The 24807-nt window shown below is 43.3% G+C and overlaps 1 protein-coding gene across 6 annotated transcripts in view; it reads right to left on the reverse strand.

Annotated features, from left to right (window-relative positions):
- Window positions 1-24807, reverse strand: part of LOC102064532 (contactin-4) — a 275228-nt gene that overhangs the window by 103877 nt on the left and 146544 nt on the right. For all 6 annotated transcript variants that reach the window (XM_074550309.1, XM_074550310.1, XM_074550305.1 and 3 more), the window contains exon 4: window positions 934-1060. In XM_074550309.1, coding sequence (XP_074406410.1) covers window positions 934-1060 — 127 coding nt within the window. The remainder of the gene's footprint in view (window positions 1-933; window positions 1061-24807) is intronic.

Below are 24807 nucleotides of genomic sequence, written 5' to 3' on the forward strand. Positions count from 1 at the left end.
AAGCTGAAAAGAATGAGGAGTATTTTCCATTTTTGTAGGAAAGGATGGTTAATCTGAGAGCCAGGACTATTCATGATCCTTTTGTAGCACTTTAGAACTCCTGTCCAAGGTTTGCCGTTGAGTTGCAATACCTGGAGATTTCCTGGTGTCCATTCCCTCTGTTCCTAATGCCCCAGGATCACAGAACATCCTGAGCTGGAAGGGACACACAAGGACCAGCAAAGTCCAAATCCTGGCCAGGACACCCCAAATCCCACCTGGGGAGGGTTTTCCAAACCCTTCTGGGGCTCTGGCAACCTCGGGGCCATGCCCATTCCCTGGGCAGTGCCAGCACCATCTGGGGGAATAACCTTTCCATAAATCCACCCTAAATCCATCTGGACCAGCTCCAGCCCCTCCCTGGACCCTGTCCCTGGTCACAGAGCAGGATCAGAGCTGCCCCTGGGGATTTTTTCGGGATCAGCACTGTGACAACCTCCAGGGACATCAATGATTGTCACAGACTTTTTTTATGGAAAATCCTTTCCTTAGGATTTCCCTCCTGAGAAGCTGAGAGGGCTCAGGAACAAAATGCAAACAATGGTTATCTGCTGCTGTGGAATGCACCAGGTGCGTCTGGGATTGGTCTCATGGGGTTGTTTCTAATTAATGGCCAATCACAGCCAGCTGGCTCGGACTGAGAGCCGAGCCACGAACCTTTGTTATCATTCTTTCCTATTCTATTCTTAGAAAGCCTTCTGATGAAATCCTTTCTTCTATTATTTTAGAATTCTATTATTTTAGTATAGTTTTAATGTAATATACATCACAAAATAATAAATCAGCCTTCTGAAACATGGAGTCAGATCCTCATCTCCTCCCTCATCCTCAGACCCCTGTGAACACGGGCACAGCTGATCACAGAAAGGCTCCAAGAACAAACACTGAACAAACCCAATGGTTGGTCTGGGGTTTCCCTTCACTTCGCAGCTCAGCTTCACTTTCTTCTCCTCCGAGTCCAAGGGGAAGATGAGGCTGTCGGGCTCCTGGAGGAACACTGGCCCGTGCAGGGTGTTGTCATCTGCAGGGACAGGGAAAGGGGACAGGTCACACTGGGAATCTCCATCTTCCAGGCTTGAAATACAAAACAGAGTCTCAGCAGCAAGAGGCCGTGTGCCATTCACCTTGGGAAAGACCTGGTGTCACTTCATTCAGTTGATAACGGCAGATTTTATTTTATTTTCCCACTGAAGCTCACCTGGAGTAATGAAAATGCCCTACACCGAACAGAGCACAGAATGGAACCTCACCCAAAGATCAAACAATGGGAGCAGGCCCTGCTGTCACAGCAGAGCTCAATTCAAATCCCAGTGCCCCTGGCATTGCCCCACACCTCCCAGGAATGGGCCCCCAGCCTGACAAGGACATTCCACTCCTGTGTCCTTCAGAGCATTAAAAAATCACACTGGATACAGGTAGGAGAGGGGAAATGTTTGGGCAAAACGAGCTGACACGACCTTCCAGGAGCTCAGGAGTCATTTCCCAGCACTCTGAGGTTGGTGATTACTGACGGGAGCCTCCCTTGAGCTGACTTTCCTCCTTCACTTTATAAATACTCTCTGAGTTTTGGAGCTGTTAAGTCCTCCCTTTCTCCTTTCCTTTCTCCTCAAGCACTTCACCTTATCAATTTATCCTCTCTCAGCCCTGGGAGCTGCTGACAGCCCCATCCCTGAGGTGCAGCCCTTCCCTGCCCACTGCCCTGCAGAATTTCAGGGAATTCACTGACACTGCTCCAAACACCCACAGAAAGCTCTGACTCAGCTCCCCGCTCTCCATCCTGTTTGTATCAGCCTCATCTCCCACAGTGGCTGTTCAGAACACAAAAGAAACCAACTTTTCCTGCCTGAAAAGATCAGTTATCTTGATTTCACTGAGACTTTGCCTCTCATCAGTGTCAATGTCTGGCTGCTCCTCCAAGTTCAGAGCAAGTGAGGACACACTGGAAGTGCTCACAGTCAGACAGGGACTGGAAGGAACCTTGATTTAACATTTTTAAATCCTTTTCCAATTGTTTGCTGCCCTGCAGACTCTGTTCTTTCAGTGTGCAGGGACTTGCAGGGATGTGAGCACAGAATTCACTTCACTCAGGCTGCTGGAAGCCAACCCAGAATGGGATACAGGAAATTTGTGGGTATGGGAGGTCAGGGGAAAATGAATAAACAACATTTAGAGATGATGGGATGTACAAAAAATACAGAGGAATAAAAAGAGTGAACAGAAGATGATGGATCTTCCAGATGGAAGGAAGGTGAGAATGAATGGGAATAACCCTGCTATTGCCTGACCCTGGGAAATCAGCTGGATTGACCAAGGACACAACAGCCCTTCACTCAGGGAGAGCAAATTCCTCTCCACAGTATTTCACAGAGACTCTGCCAGGAAGATTGGAAAGGAATCACCCCTGTCCCCACCACAAGCACAGTCACAGGCCTTGTATTTATCTGTATTTTTAATTATATGCTAACGATACCTGACTGAAACTCATCTATTATTCAAAACACATTTCACATCATCTCCAGCTTTAAATTACACCTGTGTGCAACTCGTGCTGCTGGTGGGGAAAGATAATAACAGCCACAAAGCATAAGGGACTGGATTATGGCATCCAGACTTGTTCCTGAGACCTTGCACTCCCTGAGCAGCCTCCTTCACCCTAAGAAAGAATATTATAGCCTGGCCCATAAGGATTGTAGCTCTGAGAACTGTATGGTGGCTTTGAAAGCAAGAGATTTAAAATATATTTGAATGTATCCAGTTTTCTCAGTGGAAAATGCACAAGTGCTCAGGTCCTGTGTGAGAGATGCCTCAAATGCCAGGAGCTCAGAGTCTGATGGTGGCACGAGCCAAAGCATCCCAGATAATGCAGTTAGGGCGTGCTGACTCAGGGATGTGTGTGATTGCCTCTGTCACCTGCCTCACACCCCTCTCTGCGCTGTCACCTGCTGTTATTTCAATTAGAGAATGTCAATTTATATCACATCACGCCCAAGGTCTGACTTTGGTCCTCCTCCCATCCCAGGAAAACACAGCCTGCATTAAAAGTGAACAGTTCAGGTACTTCAGGTGGGAAACAGGAACAAACCAGAGGGTCCAAAGGTGTCCCCACACCTGCAGGACATCACCTGGCTGCAGGAGCAGAGGTGAACCTGCAGCACCCTGCACTTCAAGGGTTAATGAACTGAACCACCCCGTCCTGTTTGTGCCATTAATTACTGAGCAATTAACAACTTAAAAAACACAGAACCTGCAGCACCCTGCACTTCAAGGGTTAATGAACTGAACCACCCCGTCCTGTTTGTGCCATTAATTACTGAGCAATTAACAACTTAAAAAACACAGACTCAAGACAGAGAACTAAAGGTGGAAATAGTCACAAAAAACGCTGATTTTTCCACTGAATAACTCAATTTACCCAAGCTCAGGTGGAAGCTGATGAAAGATCAAATGAAAACATTTCCACATATTCCACCTGTTGCTGACACCGTTCAACATTCAGCTTTTACATGGCAAAAAATGCCTGCCCTTCCTGTTGGGCAGCAAGAGGAAAAACCCTGGTGTGATTTTCAAGCAGAGGGAGAAGCTCTGAGAGCAGCTGCAGCCCTGCCAGGGGAGCAGAGGAGCAGCAAAAACCTCACAACACCGGCTAGATAAAATTATTCTGAGTGCCTTTCTTCTTCCTCTTATTGCTGCCTGTGTATAGCCAAGATAAGCAAGTCCAAACTATTTAATCTTCAGCCTGTGGAGCTGCTTTGCTGCAGCCTTAACGTGTGATTGAAATCTCTGCAGCCCAGATCCCACCACTGGGCGATAAGGGCTGAGCCACAGAACCTGCCACAGGAGGAGGATTTGCCTCACAGAGCACTGAAGAGTCACTAATAAATAAAACAAGCTGCCATCTAGATTCGTGCAGACAGGAAACCACAAGTGCTTGCCCCAGAAAAAGCCCATTTTGGACTAAGTTGTGTTGCTCAGATGTTCATTGTCAGCACAGCCAAAGGCTTTTGCTCCACTGAAGTGTCTGCTTTTGTGGGAGCAAAGTTTTGCTGTTTGGATTGCTCTGAAATGCAAATTCTACACTTTTTAAATAAATTCAAAGTGCAAACTTTCTTTCTGTTGCAGCAATGTCCAGGGACTTGCACTCCACCACTGATAACACATTTTTGGCTTATCAGGGGTGAGCACTGCGAGCACCACAGAAAGCACTGATGCCAGCAGGAGGCTCTTTGTTGTGCTCAGAGGCTTTTTCCCTCACCCTTCTCATCAGATTGAGTCTAATAGACTCTGTTTCAGTCATTTCATCAAGAAAGAACAAGAAGCAGTGCATATGTGTGTGCACACACCTGAAGGTGCTCAGGTATTTTGGTCCAGTTCCCCTTTACACCATTCATGAGCTGCTGCCACTCCTCACACATTTCCCACCGCCCCAGGACAATAAAATAAATAACTTTCCCAGCCAAACTAACTGGTGGGACACTCCCAGGGGCAGATTTTATTTTTCTGAGTTACATTTCTTAAATGAGTTAACCCAGAACGAACACGAGCCGCCCTCAGCTTAAGACAACCTGCAAACAAGATTGGCTTCCAAAAAAGCATTTTTCCCCCTCCTTGTCAGATAAAACAAATGTACTCCTGCTCTGGGTCTGCCTCCTCTGACAGAAGTGTGTTTCTTTCCCTCAGAGGCAGGATCTAGGAAATTTCAGTGGCTTTGACAATAAAAGAAGCATTTTAACCACAGAAGGAGGTGTGTGTCCATATGGTGCTGGATGGAAAGTGAGAGATCATTTCAAAGAACATTCTGCTCAATATATATTTTCCCCCCCTCGTGAATTACAAAACCTATTCAAAAAAAAAAAAAGAAAAAAAGCCAGATTAATTGGAATAGATTCCAAATGAAGGGTGTACTTGCTGTGTCCCTGCAGTACCCCAAAGCTGAGAGCCAGCACATGCAGTTGGATGCTGAATGCTGTCAGCTTCCCCTGCTTTTGAGGAATTGAAACGTGAGCAATGTCAGCTGAGGTTAATTCACACCAAACAGGTGGAACCATCGCTATTCTCTCTGAACATTAAGCCTGGTGACAGATCCTGGTACCTAAATAGAACTGCTTTAATTTCCATTGAAAGTTATGGCCAATTTGAGAGAAAGTTTAATTGAATATTCCACACCGTAGGGAAAGATAATAACTAAACTGAACAGAGAATTCTTGGAGTATATCCAGGGTAAATGAGAGAAATGCTTTCCTTGTTTGCTGCTGAGGGAATTGCTCCCTGCTCTGTGTGCTGGGCTGCTTGCACACACTGCCACAAGCTGGTATTTCTCTGAGACAAAGCTGCGCCTTGGGAAGAGCAGCTCTCCAGAGAAGGGAGTGGGATGGATGGGACAGCTCAAGGGCACGGCTGATTGCCACAGCAGCCTGCTCTGCAAGGTGAGCACTGCACTCCATCCTCCCGAGCAGCAAAGGGCTCCACTGGATGGCTCTCTCCTTCCTTCTTACCCATCGCTCCCGTTAACAGCAACTGCGCTTGGCTTTGGAATTCAAACAGAGAATATTTCACACCACACAGTCCTGCTGTGAGCAATTCTGGAGAGTGCTCAATGAACAAGGCCCACTAAAGGTGCTTCCTGTTCAAAGAAATAAAAAAGGATGAACCCCAGATATTTTAAAAGTGAATGAAGTTTTCCACTTGCAGCTCTGCATCTTTGGGGACAGCTCCTTGATACGAGACTGGGCTTCTTTTGTGGCACCTACAGGTGTGCAACAGACAAATGTGGATATTTCTATGTGGATATCCTACACACAAATGCGGATATTCACATATGGATACCATAGACACAAATGTGGATATCATACTCACAAATGTGGATATTCACATGTGGATACCATAGACACAAATGTGGATATCATATTCACAAATGTGGATATTCACATATGGATACCATAGACACAAATGTGGATATCATACTCACAAATGTGGATATTCACATGTGGATATCATAGACACAAATGTGGATATTCACATGTGGATACCATAGACACAAATGTGGATATCATTCTCACAAATGTGGATATTCACATATGGATACCATAGACACAAATGTGGATATCATTCTCACAAATATGGATATTCACATGTGGATATCATAGACACAAATGTGGATATCCTACACACAAATGTGGATATTCACATGTGGATATTATACACACAAATGTGGATATTCACATGTGGATACCATAGACACAAATGTGGATATCCTACACACAAATATGGATATTCACATGTGGATATCATAGACACAAATATGGATATTCACATGTGGATATCATAGACACAAATATGGATATTCACATGTGGATATCATAGACACAAATATGGATATTCACATGTGGATACCATAGACACAAATGTGGATATTTCTATGTGAATACCATAGACACAAATGTGGATATTCACATGTGGATATCCTACACACAAATATGGATATTCACATGTGGATATTATACACACAAATGTGGATATTTGTATGTGGATATGCTACACACAAATGTGAATATTCCCTGTGCCTCCTCTCCTGGCTCCAGACTGCTGGCAGAGGTCATTCCCACCACACCACAAGGTGACCTGTCCTCCAACAAAACCCTCATTTACCAGGATAAAATTTGAGTTCTCTTAGCACGTCAACAACCTGATTAAAATCACACACTTCCCCTACAGTGTCCCACAAAAGCACATTGCTCCAGTACTGCAGAAAATCACAAATTTCTTCACCCCACAGCCTCCTCCCTGAATCACAGCAGCCCAGAGCAGGAAAATAAACAGAGGAACTCACAGTGCCCTGCTGAGGACAATATCAGCCCATGACAGAGCTGAGTATAAAACAACAGCAAAAATCAGATTAATTCAGTGCTAATGGTGCTACCACCAGTGCTGGACATTGTTGCACAGAACTACTTGGGAATAGAAATGTTTCCAAGGCCTGTGCTAATTATCTATTGATTTATTAGTAAAATGTAAGGTACTGATATAATTGCAGCCTGCCAAGAACACACATCATTATTGTAAAACTTTCAGCTGTCTTGAGTATTACAGGGACTGTGAAGTGGATATATTAAAAAAGCAGAAGTAGTTGGTTACATGTGCGTATTTTAAAGCCACATATTTCCTTTCCACAACACCTCCCTGGACTTGGATGGATTTGAATCTCTGAAATAATCAGGGAGGTGTGTAAAAGCCAGGTTAACAAATGCCATCCTCCCCACCCCAGCAGCAGACAGGCAGAGTTATACAGTGAAAAAAAAACCCTCTTTCCTTTAAAATCCCCATGCCTTAGAAAAGACAAGTCCCTGGGGCAATAACCTGTAATCTCTGTCTCATCTATTGCTGCAAAAACAAAGACAACTCTGGCAGCGTGTCCGGGCTCTGCCTTGATTGAGGAGCCAAACCCTGCAGAAAGCTTCAAGGTGAAAGGAGCTCTCTGTGCTTGGCTTCAAGGTGAAGCCTCTTTTCTCCCTCCTGCTTTAAGCACATCAGCCTCTGTCAGAGGAGAGCTGATCCCTGCCAGCTTTCCACCCAGCTATTTACAGAGCAGCTCAGGCCACGGATCCACCTCTCAAATATTTGTGAATAAGCAGATGGAATTACCAGGGCCTCAGGTGGGTTCTCCAGACAGGGAATTCACCCAATATTCTGAATTCTGAATGTTCACCCAATATTTTCTGGGTTCCCCAGATGGAGGAGGAATTGAGAATCCAAGCCCTTCCTTGCCAGGCACTGCACACCCCAATGCTGACCCTGGGCAGGAAAACCTCCCTCACTTCTCACTGCTGCTAAAGCAAGAAAATGTTTAACAGTCCTGTAAACAGGATCCAAGGCTGTAATCTGCAGGTGCTTCTGTGCCATAAATGGATTTAAGACATTTGCAGTCTGCTGTTGGGCACTGGGCTGGCAGCTCAGCTGCTCTCACTCCTGTAACTCTGCTGGAGTGGCTGGAATTGCTCCAATTCAGGGCACATTTGAGGAGTTGCCCTTCAATTTTTTTCATTGCTGTTTTTCAAAACGTTTCTGCAACCCTCAGCAGGGCAGGAATAAAAGCCAATTCCAGTACCCAGTGGGAATTAGAGAACAGAGAGCTCCTGCTGTGGCTTTGGAAGCTGGCACACACCAGCACTGACCACCCCAATACGGGCACTCCCCAACCCTAAAATCACCGTTTATCCCCATTTTTCTGGTCATTTATCCCCATTTTCCTGCTGGGTCATCCCTGCAGAGCGACCAGACCCTCCATGCAAACACAAACACACAAACCCAGCCTTAAAATTAACATCAAAATGCCAAACTGAGGCAGGTTTAAATCAAGTTCTCCGAGTTCAATCAGCAAAGCATCAAAGAGCAGCCAGGAGTGCAGGTTGAACAGTCTGCCCCCAGATAACATGCATTCCTTTAATTTCTTTAAATGTTATGAACTTTCAAGCAACACAGCAGGGAAAAGGTATCAGTAATAGCTGACAAAACCCTGACTTATGACTTCTGACAGAGTCTCAGTTTCCCAACAGAGCCTTTCCCAAGGGTAAAATTTAATTTTTCTTTACTTTTCTTTCCCGAGGGTAAAATTTAATTTTTCTTTACTTTTCTTTACTTATGGAGACTATAGTTCCTTACCTAGAGAGCACTGAGATGCAACCTTATACAAAATGCAAATTCAATATTGATGAGGAGAGCAAGGCAAGAGCTAAATTGAAGAAGATCACATGGATTCCCTTAATCTGATCAAGGCCTATTAATTTATCATTAAAACCCAGTTTTATTTCATTGTTCACCAAGAAATTACGGTTTACTGTGTTGATATGATAACATGAAGTGAAATAAAGTGAAATAAATCTCTCACTATGCAAAGCCTGTTTATACCAAGCCAATATAATGCTGGAGCCTTATGGAAGTCACAGATCAGAACTATGGTGCAAACTAAATGTTACTCTTGTATAAAAAGTCCAAAATATCAGAAAGATGCCAAAATAGGAGCTGACTTTCATTATTCATTTTGGGAGTAATGGGAGACCAGAAAAGTTGTAGTGGTTTGTTTTTCTCTTTTGGTAAATTACAAGTCAGAAGTTAAAAGCAAGAAAATTAACTAAAATCATGTAATTTCATTCTAGAGCAGAGAAGGCTTAATGGGTAATCGAAATAATGTGCACTGCTTCAGCAATTTTTTCATTACAATTCCAAAAAAAAAATAAAATAAGGCTTTCTGTGTTTTGAAAATTAAGGATTATACTGGATTGAGAACACACTATGAAAAACTTTTTTTTTTCATTTTTTAAGAAGCCTCAAAGACAAATAAGAATTTCTGTAAGCAGCCTTTTATCTTATTTTATCATATAAAGACATGAAAATAAAGACACGAAAAGAAACATACATAAACATACACATGCGAAAACATATGTAAAGGCATGGAAACAAACATATAATCATGAAAACAAACATAAAGACATGAAATAAACATACAGAAAGACATGAAAACAAACATAAAGGCATGAAAACAAAGTTATACAAACACACACACATAAGGATATGAAAAACGTAAAGACATGAAAAGAAACATCCATAAAGACACGGAAAAAAACTTACAAACATGAAAACAAACACATAAAGACATGGAAACAAACATACAGAAAGACATGAAAACAACCATAAAAACATGGAAACACACCAGAAGACATGAAAATGACCATAAATACATGAAGACAAACATACATAAAGACAAGAACACAAACATAAACTCATGAAAACATACATAAAGTAATAAAACTAAAATAAAGACACAAGAACAAACATCTTTCGTAAAAACTGTCTTTTTAAAATGCAAGAGATGGAGATGATAATATGTAATTAACACATGAGAGAAGAGACAGCAAAATCAGTGCTGAGCTTTCTGCTGATGCGTTTTAGGAGCTGCCCTGGCCCAGATGGAAGTGCCCAGCCAGGTGAGGGTGGTTCGACACAGATGTGGTTTTGTGGCTCCAGCACATTTGTTACCCTCAGACCTTAATTAAACACACACATCCTTCATTCATAATCTGTCTCATACAGAAAAACAAACAAACAAACAAAAACCCACAAAAGAAAAAAAAAAACCCAAAATGAACAAACAAAAAAACCAAACAAAAAAACCCAAAAAAACCTTGTTGGAAATGCAGACATCACTTGAGCCTGGTTCATTCTGCAGCAGTGTAAGGAACATCATTCCTGATTTGTTGTGGGGTTTGGGTGGGAACCGACCTTAAACTGACCCAGAAGCTCCAGCCCCAGTGTCCAACCTGGCCTTGGGCACTGCCAGGGATGTGGAACCCTAAAATCCTCTTAAAATCCTGAGCTAAAGCCAATTTTCTGTCACCTCAGCAAGCTTCTGTCTGTCTGTCCAATTAACATCCTGTAATTAAGGATTATTTTCCCTATATTAAGACAACCATCAATTAACCACTACATCCTCCAACAAACCTACTTGAACACTTGTGAGCTGTTCTTGGTTTTTGCTACGACTTGAACTCCTTTTTGAACTTCTCTGTGAACTTTCCCTCGACTCTTTACTCAGCACAAACGTCCCCTCGGCTTCTCCCAAGTAAGCAAAATCCTGCTGGGTTCCTGCTGCAGCAGCATTGCTTTGTTTACCTCCAGAAGAGAATTAAAAGCATTTTCCCAGTAAAGAACAAATATTTACAGTGCAGAGAGCGCCGTGCCCGTGTTTGCACTGCGCAGTAACGCTGGCAATGTATCCCTTAAATATTTCTCTAATCCCATGGATGATTTTTCATCTTGCTGGGCTTAGTCAATGAGCACACAGCAAGCTCCTGCTTAAACAAAGGGAGTTTTCCCTCCTGAAGGAGCTCTGAGCACACGACCCACAGCCCTTAATGGGCACATTCCCTGTATCCCATACAGGGACCAGCAGTTTGCCTGGAAAAACTCATTTTCCCCCCAAAGCCCCCCTGCAGCTCCCACCTCCTCTCCTACAGCGGCTCCAGCCTCCAATTCACAAAAGCAGAACCTCTTTAGAACCAAAATAAATACTAATCTTAAATTCAATGTACCCTGACAGCAAATAAGTTTGCTGTGCTTACTTCAGCATGAATAAAAAGCCCGCGAGGAGACTCCTACATAAGAGTATATTTACAAGTTCCATTACCCACTGGAGAGATTGATGTAATAAACCCATAATAAAAAGCCTCGTGTTATGGATTTCTCTAATGTTTCTTATCAAACAGCCTGTACTATCTGGGCTTGTGTATTCAATTTAAAATAGGTTTGCAATAAGTGCCTGAGAGCTGGAGGTCATTTTCCCCGAGTTTTCTGACACGCTGGGACGTGCAGTGTCTTTTCCTGCCCTGGGAAGCTAAAAGCAGTTTGGAGCTCGGTGCAGAGCAGTTTACAAAGCAGGCAGAGGATGAATCTGAGGGAGAAAGATTGGGAATGCATTACCTGAACATCTATTCCCACCTCAAACCACTGAGAGCTCCTCGGGGCACGGGGCACAGCACAGTTTATTCTTCTGACTCAACAGAAGAGCGCAGTTGTTCCTCAGGAGATAAAAACCATGCACAGAAATTGTTTTGTCACCAATTGTCAGCTCATTTGTGTTTCATCCTGGCTGGCAGCAACACAGCCCAGGTGTTCTCCGGGACCTGCACGGGATCTGCTGCAGTCACTTCAGCTTTTAGGTAAAAATAGCCCAAAACTGGGACAACAGCTGCAGTGGTTGCAGGTAGAAGCAATAGCTTCCTATTTATTTCACCTATTTATTTCTTCCCTGGCACCGGATTTAGCTAATAACCATTAGTTGCTAATTAGGATTCAAAGCAATTTTCCTTAGGACCTATTTCAAATCATTGCAACACAATTACGCAATGCATTTTCCTCGTTTATTAAATCTCTTAAAGACGTTGGTGTTTTAATTTTCAGTTCTTAACCTCTCACTCTGCAGTGTCCTCTGCTCACTTCTGAAGCAGCTCCATGGACCTACATGAGAACATCCATTTTCAGCCCATCTCCCTTTCCCTGGCACCGTTTTTGCTAAAGCCTCCTGAATTTATCATTGAGTCCCTGTAAAATCCAGCCTCAGAATCAGGGATGGATGGGAGATTGGGAAGGAATTCCTGGTTGTGAGACTGGGGAGGGGGTGGGATGGAATTCCTAGAGCAGAGTTCCAGAATAAAGCAGGGATTTATTCAAAGGATCTCCTCCATGGATGCACCTTGGGCAGCACCAGAGCCCAGCCAGGGCTGCACCCAAGATGAACCAAAACGGCCCCAAAATGCACGGCCGGGCACGGGCTCTGTCCCTGGGATCAGTTCTGCTCCATTTGCACCTTGCAGTTCATTGTCCCATCCCAGCTTTAGCCCAGGCAGTCCCACCCTGCTTGTTTTTCTCTCTCCAGCCCACGGGGTTTGTGCTCCTGGGCTGAGATTGGGATCATTTGTCCTTGGTGCCCAGCTGGAGCAGGAATTGTTTTGTCTCCCTGCTCTGTGCACAGAGCTCACCATCCCATAATATGAATCCAGACCCACACACTAAAGCAGCACAGAATGTGAAAAATATAAAAGCTAAACCCGAGGCCCACCCAAACTATTCTGTGATTAAAAGATGCTTGAAAAGTCTAAATTCACACTGCATTCCCCCTGACCAGCTTAAAGAGACCTTTTATGTTTTTGCAGCACAAGTCATGTGGGTTGGGTTTTTTTATGGCCTTTTTCCATGTTGTTTAACAGCTTTTTAAAGGAAGATGATGCCCAGAACCAAATTTTAATGGAAGACCTTGAACAAATAACAGCAGAAGAAAATTTGAATGCTTGATAATTTAAGTGTTATTTTTTTACTACCAATGTGAATCCAACCCTAGCAAATTAAAACAGGAAGAATTAATTGGATATGCAAATAAGATTATTCACTATATAAATCTAATTACATACCAATTTGCTTTAACAGCATGAAAAAGACAAAAAAGCCTCTTTGTAAATTGTTTTCAAAACCACCTGTAGCACAACAAAGGGGCAGGGCTGGATCTGGTTTCAGCACTAATCAAACGAGGTGTTTTGAAGATCTCATCAAGATCCCTTTGCCACGGGCACCCAGCTCTGTTCCCTGATTTCCCAAGTTTCATTAGTAATTTTCAAACACTGCCTCTGTTTTTATGCCAGGAACAAACAAAACAGGCTGGGTTTTGGGAATATGAGGTGATTCTGGTCACAAATCCTGAGTTATTTCCCTGCCTGAGCCCAGAGAAGCAGGGATGTGCTGGGGCACACTGGGAGCTGCTGCCTGCACATCCTGAGCCCTTAGAAAACAAAAAAGGGACAAAGGAATAATTAACAGCAGCCAAGAGTGGATGAGGGAGATCTCTCCAGGGGGAAAAAGCCTGTTAATCTGGGAGCCTTTTGTGTCCAAGCAGCAAATTACACTGATGGCCAATTTATTTCTTTGAGCAGCTCCTTGTCAGGAGGAGTAAAAATTACAAACAAGATCACTGGGATTGATTAAGATACAGAATAGCTGAGACCATAATTAGTGTCCGTGTGCCATCCCTGATAAAGGGTCCCAATCACTCATTTTCTCTGACTGTACACTGAATTTTGTCATCTAAATCTGGTTCCTGGGTTCACACTGGGAATCTAAAACAACCCAGAGCAAAAAGCATAAAAATATGTTCCAAAGAAAAGGAATGTAATGGTTACACCTGTACAGCAAGTAACTATTGAGGTCACCTTCTGGAAAGCAAGGTGTTGTTATTATAGAAAATGAAATCCAACTTACATGAAAAAAAAAACCTGCAAAACATTGAGGAGTTGTTAAAAAATTAAATGTGCACTGGAGGCAGACATTTGGTGAACACAGAGGAGGATTTTGGTCTCTTAAACTCTGTGTATAGAGGGGTTTTGCACCTTTACTGCCTATTTTAAATTATATTAATAAAGAAAGGGGTGCATTGCCCTTGCACTTTATACATTGAAATATATACTGAAAAGAAATGCAGAATTTTGCCCACAGAGGAGGGGGTTTTGTCACTTAAACTCTGTACATGGGATTTGCTTGCAGCCTTTATTGTATATTTTAGATTGCATTAATAATGGAGGATAGCTCGAGATGAGAATTCCACATCTCCAGAGCCACTGGTGACACATTTACAAGGTTTAGCAAAGCTGCTTTTCCTTTAAGGCTGCCAATACATTTGTGCACTCACACTGATCCATTTTTCTTTTTATTTTAAATGCTCTGTGGGCAGCTGCACAGTGACTCCTGAATTTACATGAGACCTGAAGTCTTCAGGAACAACTTAAAGAGTTTTTAAACTCCTGCTTGCTCAAAAGACAATGATTGGGAGGGACAAATACATCAGTGAGGGTTTGGGTTTTTTGGTGTCCTACAGCACCACTGAGCAACTGGTGGAAAATTTGGTGTTGTTTCCTCTAAATTTCTCAAAATTTTGCCTCTTTTCCTCTGCCAGGGCAGCTCCCATGTACAAACCAATGCATGGAAAGAGTTTTTCTAGCTGGAATTTATCCTTCTGTCAACCCTCACCTCACTGATTGCGACTGACACGTTTTATCAGCTGACACACCTTAAAAATGAGCTTTAAAAAACACACCAAAAGCTGTTATGACATCTCCTAAATGCCAAACCCTTTTGCTAACTGCTGCTTTTTCATGCATCCCCTAAATACTTTCAACAGACAGCAGCAAAACACCAGAGATTGCCTGCACTTCAAAATAAGAAGGGGCGGTGAAGTTTTCTCAGTAATTGGATGGCACATTAGAGAAAGTCACAACAAGAGAGGCGTTTGGAGGTTCTGGAGGAGCACGGCACCTTGCAGGAGGCGTGAGTGGCAGCGCTGACTCCGAGGTGTGGGAGCTCGCACACATCCATCCTGCTCGGCCCTGACAGCCACAATTCGCTGCACGCCCCACGAAAACCCACGCCACAGGCACATTTCACACCTGAGCTTCAAACCATCAGTTGGTGTGCAGGAGCAAGCTGAAATTGTGGAAGGTTCTTGAAAAGTTGGAGTTGATATTGCTCCAAAAAAAAAAACTCACAAAAAAAACCTACCAAAAAAAACAAAAATACAACCACCCTCCCCAAAAACAACAACAAAAAACCACAAAAAAACCCCAAAACCCCAAAACAACAACAACAAAAACAAACAAAAAAAACAACCAAGCAAAAAAAAACCCGACCAAAAAAACCCAAAAAGCCCAAACAAAACACACAAAAAACAACAACAACAACAAAAAAACAAACAAACAAACCCCCCAAAACCCCAAAAACAAACAACCCCCCCCAAAAAAAAACCCCAACAAACCAAAAAAACAACAAAAAAATAAAGGAGGAAAGGAGGAACACAGCATTCAGACCACTATTGCAGTGACATGGTGGTTCCAGGAACATTCTTATTATTCCAGGATTAACTCCCAGTATTCCCAAGGTGAAGGTGGAGATTTCTCCTGCTCAAGCCCCAGGTCAGATTCCCATCTCCTGTGCTTTTATTCAGGTTTGTTGGGCAGTTCCTGACCTTCCCAAAGCGCTGAACAACATCTGCCCATGGGGAATGTGTGCCCAGGGACGGGAATTGCGTGGTGAGAATGATGCCTCAGGTTTTAGTTTTTGTATTTTTCAGGTTCTGTGCTGCTTTAGAGTGCGAGTCTGGCATTGATATTATAGGATGGTGAGTTCTGCACAGAGCAGGGAGACAAAACAATTCCTGCTCCAGCTGGGCACCAAGGACAAATTCCTGGAGTGGTTTAAGCTGCACTTTCCCCCTGCCCTGCCCTTCTGGTGGCATTGCAGCATTCCCAGCAGCAGCTCCTGTCCCCAGCGCCCTGATGCAAGCCAGGCACGCTCTTACAGCTCCTCTCCTGCTCCTTCCCAAGGGGACAGGCCCAGCAATTCCCCATCCCACAGCAGCAGCCCCAGGGGAAGGTGTTTGCAAACAAACAAACATCCCCCAGAGCTGCTCCTCCTCGTCCCTGCACCTCCTCCTGCGCCCCGTTTGGGATAAATGCAGCTCTGGGTGTGCAGCCATCACCCAGGGCCCTGCTGCAATTAGCACCCAGGGGCTGAGAACCAATTATGAGATTATTTAATGAGTCGTGAGCAGCAGTGGTGAAAGAGAGAGACAACAGAGAGACAGAGGAAAGCAGAAGCAGGGCAGGGGAAGGTGGGAATCCCAGTAAAGAGAAACTCATGGATCCAGCTCCTTTAAATGGCTGATTTAAATGGAGAGTTTTGACAGAAAACAATAAATATGCCCTAAAACAATAAATATGCTCTAAAACAATAAATATGCTCTAAAATGCTGCCCCTGGATCCCTGGCAGTGCCCAGGCCCAGGCTGGACATTGGGCCTTGGAGCACCTGGGACAGTGGGAGGTGTCCCTGCCATGGCAGGGGTGGCACTGGGTGATTTTTAAAGTCCCTTCCAATCCAAACCATCCTGTGATTTTGGAGCTGCACTGGTGCAGGACTGGAATAATTTCTCAGGCAGCCCAGGGGATGCAGGATCCTGCAGGGAAAGGCTCCACCAGGCCGCAGGGGCGATGAGGGACCATCCATGAGCTGCTTCCAGACAGAGCATCTTCCCACAGCAAACCTGCCCAAAGCTGAGCCCCCCACCCCAATACTGACCCCACAGCACTGCTGACCCCACCCCAAAGCTGACCCCCCACCCCACAGGACAATCTCAGCACCCCCAGCAGGAGTGGCTGCAGCTTTGATGAACCAAAACCATCCCAAAGCCACTTCCCAGTGCTGGGAGCTCGTGAGACAGGCGGATTAAATGAGCAATAAAATGCAACTTAATGGGGTCGATGTTAAATTAGTTTCAATTATCAAACCCCATTTTAACGAAATGAATGCCTGGCTCCCTTCCAGAGCTCACATAATTTACATGGGAAAGCACTGGGTTCTCTCTCCTCCCACTGACTGATGGCATCTCTCCCTCGCCTTTCATTAGGGGATAAATTCCATATTCCATCCTAATACACCAACAAATCCCCAAAAAAAGAAAAGAGAGCATTCAAGTTTGCTCAGGAATGCAGCAGAGGTCAATAAATGTAACTGTGACACTTCATAAAACAAAGTCAGAATGAATAAATCCTGGGAAATTCTATGCAGATTACTTAGCAATGAGTTGTTTGGAGAGTGGTATTCTATAACAAGTGGGAAAACACTCAGGAAAGCTCTGCTTCCCATTATCCCTATTTCACAAATAAAAACTATTATTATATTCAGAATTCTGTCAGGGGTCTATTTTGCAGATTCCAAATACAGGAAATGGAAATGAACACAAAAAATACCCCCTAAATAATCAGGAAAAAACCCCACCCAAAGTATTAAGGGCAAAGCAGAATGTACAAATTAAAAAAGTACAAATTAAGAAGGTGCAAATTAAAAAGGCACAAAATAAGAAGCTACAAATTATTGGGATAGGAGGAATTTCAGCCACATCTGAGTTCATGCTCTCCCCAACATGCACTGGACAAACTCAAAATTTTCCCACACAAACTGCTAATTTTCTTTTCAGCTGTGCCAGACAGGCACAGGAATCTTTATAAATGACAACATCCCTTAAAACAGATGCAATCTTCAGCCATTTCAACTCAGAAAATTAGAATTAAGACACATCAAGCTATTAAGATAGCTGTATTTTTCATACTTTCCCCGACACCTGGAAAGTTTAATGAAGTTTAAAGTCACCAGCTTCAGCTGGAGATGCTGACTGCTGGCTGGCTAATTAGTTACCTGTCTCATTCATTAGCAGCTTCTCCAGTAGTTGATTATAAATGGTTGCAATGCTTGCCTTGCTTCACAGAGTAATTAATATGATACAGACTATTTAACAATGGTGCCTTAGCTTGATTTATGAAGCAGAATATGTGTATTTTACTGCAAAATAAAAAACCCAAACACACCAGGAAAACCAGGCTGAAGCACTGAAGGGACAACAGGAAAATTTTGCTTTTTCATTGCAACACACAGGAAATCTTTCCTAAAACTTGCAATAATGAGTCAGTGCAGCCTGGCTGCAGCATATTCTTAATTTCAGAGCACAGCATTTGACAAAAGCTTCAATAAAGCAGCATCAAACACTGCCCAGCTGAACTGCAGCACCCTGAGCTCTGCTCAGTACAGGAACTTACCAGGAGCAGCCACTGATTTACCATGGACTGACTTTGAACACGAAGTGCAAAAATTCAGCAGCATCTGCTCTGTTTAATGGCCCCAACCCTGCAAAAACTGCAGCCCTTGGACAAGCACAAGGAGGGGACAGGAACTTTTGAGAGATGGGATAAAATGTAATTATTAACATAATTATATTATAATAAAAATATAGTATTTATATATAATATTAATATATAATATAATCAATTTATATATAATTCTATATATAATAATGTTGCTATACAATAATGTTATAATAAATAATATGGTGTTCTATATAATATAACATTTGTATATATTATATTATTTATATATAATGTTTGTATATAAATTATGTTTATATATAATAAGAGTATAATAAATTAGTGTTTATATGATGTTTACCAAACCAAGAGCTCCAGGACAAATTAATCTCTTAAAGCTCCTGTATTTGTGTGGTGCTTGCAGCTGGAAGGGGCTGGTCAGGATTCAGGGCAGGATCTGCCATGGGTCATGAAAAATTATATGGTGCACCACTTGTTTTTTTACTTTATATTATTATTTATTGGTATTATTATAAAGTAAATAATAGTATTATTTACTTTATATTATTATTTACCATATTATTTATTATTATAATTTATAATTATATTTTACCATACAAAATACCTATCATTAGATTTATTTTACCCTATAATTATATTTTACGCTACTCTATGGGGTTGTGAGGAGCTTCACTTCTCTGCCAGGCAGGAAGGAAATCTCCAGCCAGGCAGGTTCTGGACCAGCTAAGCCAGGCTTTGCCCAGCACCCAGCAGGATTCTCCCTGCACCTCATCCCTCCCCTCTGGTTCTTTCTCCATGACCACTCAAGCTTTACAAAATTAAGTCCCTTTCCAATAATATTTAGATTGTCTAAGAATCACACAGTATTTTACCTATAAAACACCCCACTAATCACCTCCAATTTTGTCATAAAACCCGTTTTTAGTGGCAATAAATAATCAGTTTGGGTCCATATCCTCCCTAATTTGATGGATGCGTGGTAAAGTAAGTATTTCTGTAAGTCCCTAAATGAGATTTAATTTCAATACCTAGACACTAATTCAAATGCAAAGGAGCTAAATTGAAAAGGGGCATCACATAAAACACACAGGGGATCAATACACAGCCAGAGAGTTGGAACATCTGCTTAGAAAAACGCCTGTCTACTCCCTGGTTTATTTAAAGTGCACCATCTCACCTTCTTAACTTTTGAGAAAGAGGCAATTAAATTTGCCCAGATGGACCTGAGAGTTAAACAGAGAAAAACATCATAGAGCTAATCATCTGTATATAAAAATGAGGAGATGGCATTGATATGGCCTCTGGTTTCCTAATTTGGGAAATGATGGCCTGAATCAATCAGGTCACGTCCAGCAAGGGCTTTGCTGTGGCACATCAGGGAGGGAAATGGGTACAGACTTCTCGTGAGGCTGACTCAAATCCTCTGCAGTCACAGACAAACTTGCCACATAATCCCTAAACAAGCATAAATTGCATTTTCCCAGCTCTCCTTTCCACCTCTGGACAGCTGAGAGATGCTGTAGAGCCACACCTGGGCAGCTGAAATTCTTCTGGCTTTGCTGCCCTGTGTAGGCTGCCCTAGAGCAGAGGATGGATGGAGTTAAATAATAAAATAGGGATTTATTCAAAGCATCTCCTCCATGGATCCACCTTGGGCAGCACCAGAGCCCAGCCAGGGCTGCACCCAAGATGAACCAAAATGGCCCCAAAATGCACGAGGGGCACGGGCTCTGTCCCTGGGATCAGTTCTGCTCCATTTGCACCTTGCAGTTCATTGTCCCATTCCAGCTTTAGCCCAGGCAGTCCCACCCTGCTTGTTTTTCTCTCTGCAGCCCACGGGGTTTGTGCTCTGGGCTGAGATTTGGATCATTTGTCCTTGGTGCCCAGCTGGAGCAGGAATTGTTTTGTCTCCCTGCTCTGTGCACAGAGCTCAGCATGCCCTGATGTGAAGCCCAGACCCACACACTGAAGCAGCACAGAATGTGAAAATATAAAAACTAAAACCTGAGGCATCAGCTTCATTTTAAAGGATTTCTTGTCCAGCTGAGGTTGAACCATTCTCATCCCAGTCAGGAATGGTGGATCCAGGACTTGCTCAACCCAAACCTGCCTGCAAGATGATGCTGCTGGGGGGCCACATCTCTTCTGAGGGATTTCCAAATACAGGAGTTGGAAATGAACATGAAAAGCCCCTAAATAATAATAAAACCCCCACTTACAGCATTAAGGCAAGGCAGATCTGATTTGCAAACCCTTCTCCAGTGGTGCCCAGGCCTGGGTGGTGTTTGAGGAGTACCAGGAGTCACTCCCTGCCTCCTCTGCTGTGCAAACATTAATTAAGCAGCTGGCTCCAGAAATGCAAAGTGCTGCAGAACTGACCAAAATATTAATTAATTAATTATGGGGCCGCAGCAGATGAATCATTTCCCAGCTTCCTGCTCACATCAAAGTGCAGAGGGAGCTGCACAGCACGAGGAAAAGAAAAAAAACCACAGTGAACAAATTGAACTGCGGCCTCGTTTAGAGGAGACCATAATTTAATATGTACAACAGGGCTCCCAGCTTTAATTATTTATATTCAGACACGAAATTAGCTGAATTTCTCTGGTATGAAACCTGCAGCTGCTTGGAGAGCAGCATGAATTCAAATCTTCATGTCTCTGAATTTCGAGGTTTGATTTTTAACAGAGCTGGGTGCCCAATTTCATTGGAATGTATTGATGTAAATTATGGGGGGTTTTGCCTCACAGTGGAAAACACTTGACTTTATATTGCATTTTTTCCCTCCCCTGAGTTGCACAGCTGTGCTCAAAACACTCTGCTCTGAAGCACTGCTGGGGTATTGCTGTGCTGGGTCAGCATGAGATCAAAGGACAGAGAATGCCTGGACAGGCATTTCTGAGAATGTTTTCCTGTTAAAAATGTTTTCGGGGGAAAACCCAAAACCACCACTAAAAAAAAAAAAAACCTAAAAAACCAACAACAAAAAAAGAAACAACCAAACCAACCAACCAACCAACAAAAACCACAAACAAACAAATAACCAAACGAAAAAACCCAAAGTGAAGCAAAACAAAAAACCAAACCAAAACCAAACAACAAAACCAAACCAAACCAAGCTCCAGGACAAATTAATCTCTTAAAGCTCCTGTATTTATGTGGTGCTTGCAGCTGGAAGGGGCTGGTCAGGACTCAGGGCAGGATCTGCCATGGGTCAGTGGGTGTTGAACAATTTTTTGTGCATCACTTGTTTTTTTCTTTATATTATTATTTATTATTATTAAGTAAACATTATCATTATCATTATTATTATTATCATTATTATTATTACCATTATTATTATTTTGTTCCTATTGCAACCTAAGTTTTAATTTTGATTCTCCTCCGCATTGCATGGCGTGGAGGGAGGTGAGTGTAAGCTGGGTGAGGCTTGGCTGGGTTTAACCCAGAGCACAGTCAGAAGGGGAATGGTTAAATCCCACAATAAAATATGCATCTGCACACTCAGACATTAATGTGTCTGTGCCACTGCAGCTCATTAACATGCAAATACGACTTCAGCACAGAAACTCTCTGCTGCAGGAGGTTAATGAGGCAGAGGATGGCACAGAAGTCACAGAAACACAGAAAATTCCCTTTCAGACTCGTCCGGAGCATTGCAGGCACACAATGTCACATCTCCCTTGCTCACCCATGCAATGCCTTTTGTTTCCACTCAAGTTTCAGCTTTCATATTTCCCAGGCTCTGCACTGCATTGGTGTGTGACTCTGAACTCCAGATAAAGTGTCAGCAGTTCTCTCACAGCCCAGTCCCACAGAACAATCCTTGTCCAGCCCTAGAACCAAGGACAACAAAGTGGGAGGGTGGGATTCCATCACCTGGAGCTGGAATTGGACAGTGAACCCCAACATGGAAATTGTTAACCGTGTGCTTCTGGCAGATAGCCAAGCACCCCAGCACTGGATTTATTCCTTTTATCCCTTAATAAACCTTTAAACATTGTAAAGAGTAAGCTTTGTTTGTGACAGATCCAGCAAGGCCCAAAGAGCTGGTGGCAGGGCTGGAGCCCCAGAGAAGCTCTGGGGATGCTGCTCTTGGGGATGGTGGCACCACTCAGCTCCACAGGGCTTTGCTGGGGCAACACCCTGTTATAGATACAGATTATAATATTGGCTTTTTGCAAATATTAAAACGGATTCTATATGTGTGGTGGTATAGTAACTTTGTTATAAAAGTATGGGTTTTATTTCCGTTAATTAAGCTCAGTGCAATAGCTGATATAATGTGCTTGTGTTAAACTGCCTGCTGGGATGGGATAACACCCAATGCACACAGGATGAGCACACCTGGACAGATGTGCCAACATCAGCACTCACTGACTCAAGGCAGTATGGCCAGGCCCAAACTAAAGGTGGTGATAAAAAAGGACTAAAACCACAACCAAGGAATCCTGATACTCTAAAAAGGTGGAACTGAGGAGCAGCCATGCTAAACAGCTCTTGGAACATGGAAACTAGTTTGGGAAAAGTTTCTTATGCATAAGGGGCTATGAATATGCAAGAGGCTGATGTAATTAAAAGATATTTAAGGCGTATCCCCAAAGATAACAGGGTGCTCTTGGCTGACCCAATAACCTTTGCTCCACGGTCCTTGTCTCCCATTATTAAACTTTTTGTCCTTTATTGAACTTTTCACATTTTCACAGGAGTGTGAATGTGTTTTTCACAGCCCCGAAACCTCACCTTTCACCAGCCCTGCTGCTCTCTGAGCTGAGAGCAATGACCAGGACGACACCTGGGCTGGGCCTGACTCTGAACTAAACCCAAGAATTCCATTTCCAGGTTTAAGAATTGAGCTTAACTTTCCCAGTCATTTAAGGGTCCTCAAGGCACTGTGGAGGGCTGGTAGAAAACTTCCTCCAGGCTGTTTTTTTCTACTATTTTATAACTCAGTTATTAATATTATTTTTTTCACAAGGGTGGAAAATGCTTTGCTCAACATGAAAACACAAATCTCCCCCTTAACTTCAGAATATTTAACAGCCACCTGTGCCTGTGTTCATAACACCAGAGCACGACACAAAACACTCCCACGGCTCTGGGAAGCCATCCAAGAGCGTCCCTTGAGAAGAGCCCAAATGAGGGAGCCCTGCTCATGGCAACACCACAATTCCCACAGCACCAGCACTTCCCTGCCTCCAGCCAGCTCAGACAACGCTGCAGGCAGCCACAGAAAATTCCAGATTTAAATCCTGCCCAAAGAAGCACATCCTGCAGCAAAATGAAACCATCTCCTCACTCAGCACCTCTTCTAGAACTCACACAAAACTTCTGGCACTCCTCTCCCCACACATCTCTTAAATCTTGAGCAGGACAGAGAATCTGAGGCTGGGGAAATTCAGGGGAAATGCTGCTGCAGAGTAATGGGGGTAAGCCAGTTCTGGAGAGATGTATTTTCATTAAACACTGATCTTTTGATAAATACAACCCCACCAAACACATCCCCCTCAAACTTTATTTTGCCGCCACTAAGCAGTTTGCAATAGGTATTTCAAGCGGAGAAATTACAGTGAAAATATTTTCCATGCTTTTGTTTTCCCACTCTTTCATTTATTTGCTTGAAATAAAGGCTCGTCCTCGCTGTGCTCCCCCAGCCCAGCTTCCCTGGGGTTGCAATTCCCAAAACACGTGGGGGCTCTGCATTGCAGAACCTCTCTGCATCCAATTTTCTGCCAGCTCAGAAACTGTCAAAGCACATTTAGAAAGACTTGGAACCAAATTTCAAAAATAGGTACCCCTAAGTACCGGAAGAAAAGTGCCTTTGTGTTCAGTAGAGCTAAGCAGAAAAAAATGAACACTGCTCTAAGTACTTTGTTATTATCTAAAATGCTGGAAAAGTAACCTGACAGTGAGCACAAAGAAAAGGGGAGAAATCAAGCTAATAAATAAAGCAGTGAAACAGTGTGAGCGAGCAGCAGGTAAATTAGAGCAATCCAGGCTAACACCAGGGTGACACAAACATTAATTAAAGCCTGACACCCTCCCTCAGAACCAAACACATGTGGAGAGAATCATCATGGCACTGTAAGGAGGAATTAATAAAGGTATGGCAGAGAGAGGAAGGCTCAGGACAGTCCTGGTGTGCTCCAGGACAGGTGATCCTACAACAACCAGTGACCAGGCACGGCTTTGGAACCAGCTTTGCTGAGCCCCTGCAAACCCAAAACCTTCTCCAGAGCTGGTTCAGCTCCAGGAAAAAGGCACATCCCTCAAAAATCTCTGGGAATTTCTCCAGGAATGCTCTGAACGTTGACGCTTGGGCTGAAAAGGTTAAACAAGGGCACTTGCAGGAGATGGTTGTAGGGCTGGAATATGTTATTCTAATTATTTGTTAAATGGAGCGAGGGCTCAGCTGTAACACAACACCACTTTAATGGGATTTAAAGCTCCACTCCACCAAGGTTTAATTGAGCAGGGAAAGCTTAACACAGAGTGAGGGAAAACAACTTCCACCAGCAGCAGCT

Source organism: Zonotrichia albicollis, chromosome 12 (assembly GCF_047830755.1).
Source record: "Zonotrichia albicollis isolate bZonAlb1 chromosome 12, bZonAlb1.hap1, whole genome shotgun sequence".
Lineage (NCBI taxonomy): Eukaryota > Metazoa > Chordata > Aves > Passeriformes > Passerellidae > Zonotrichia > Zonotrichia albicollis.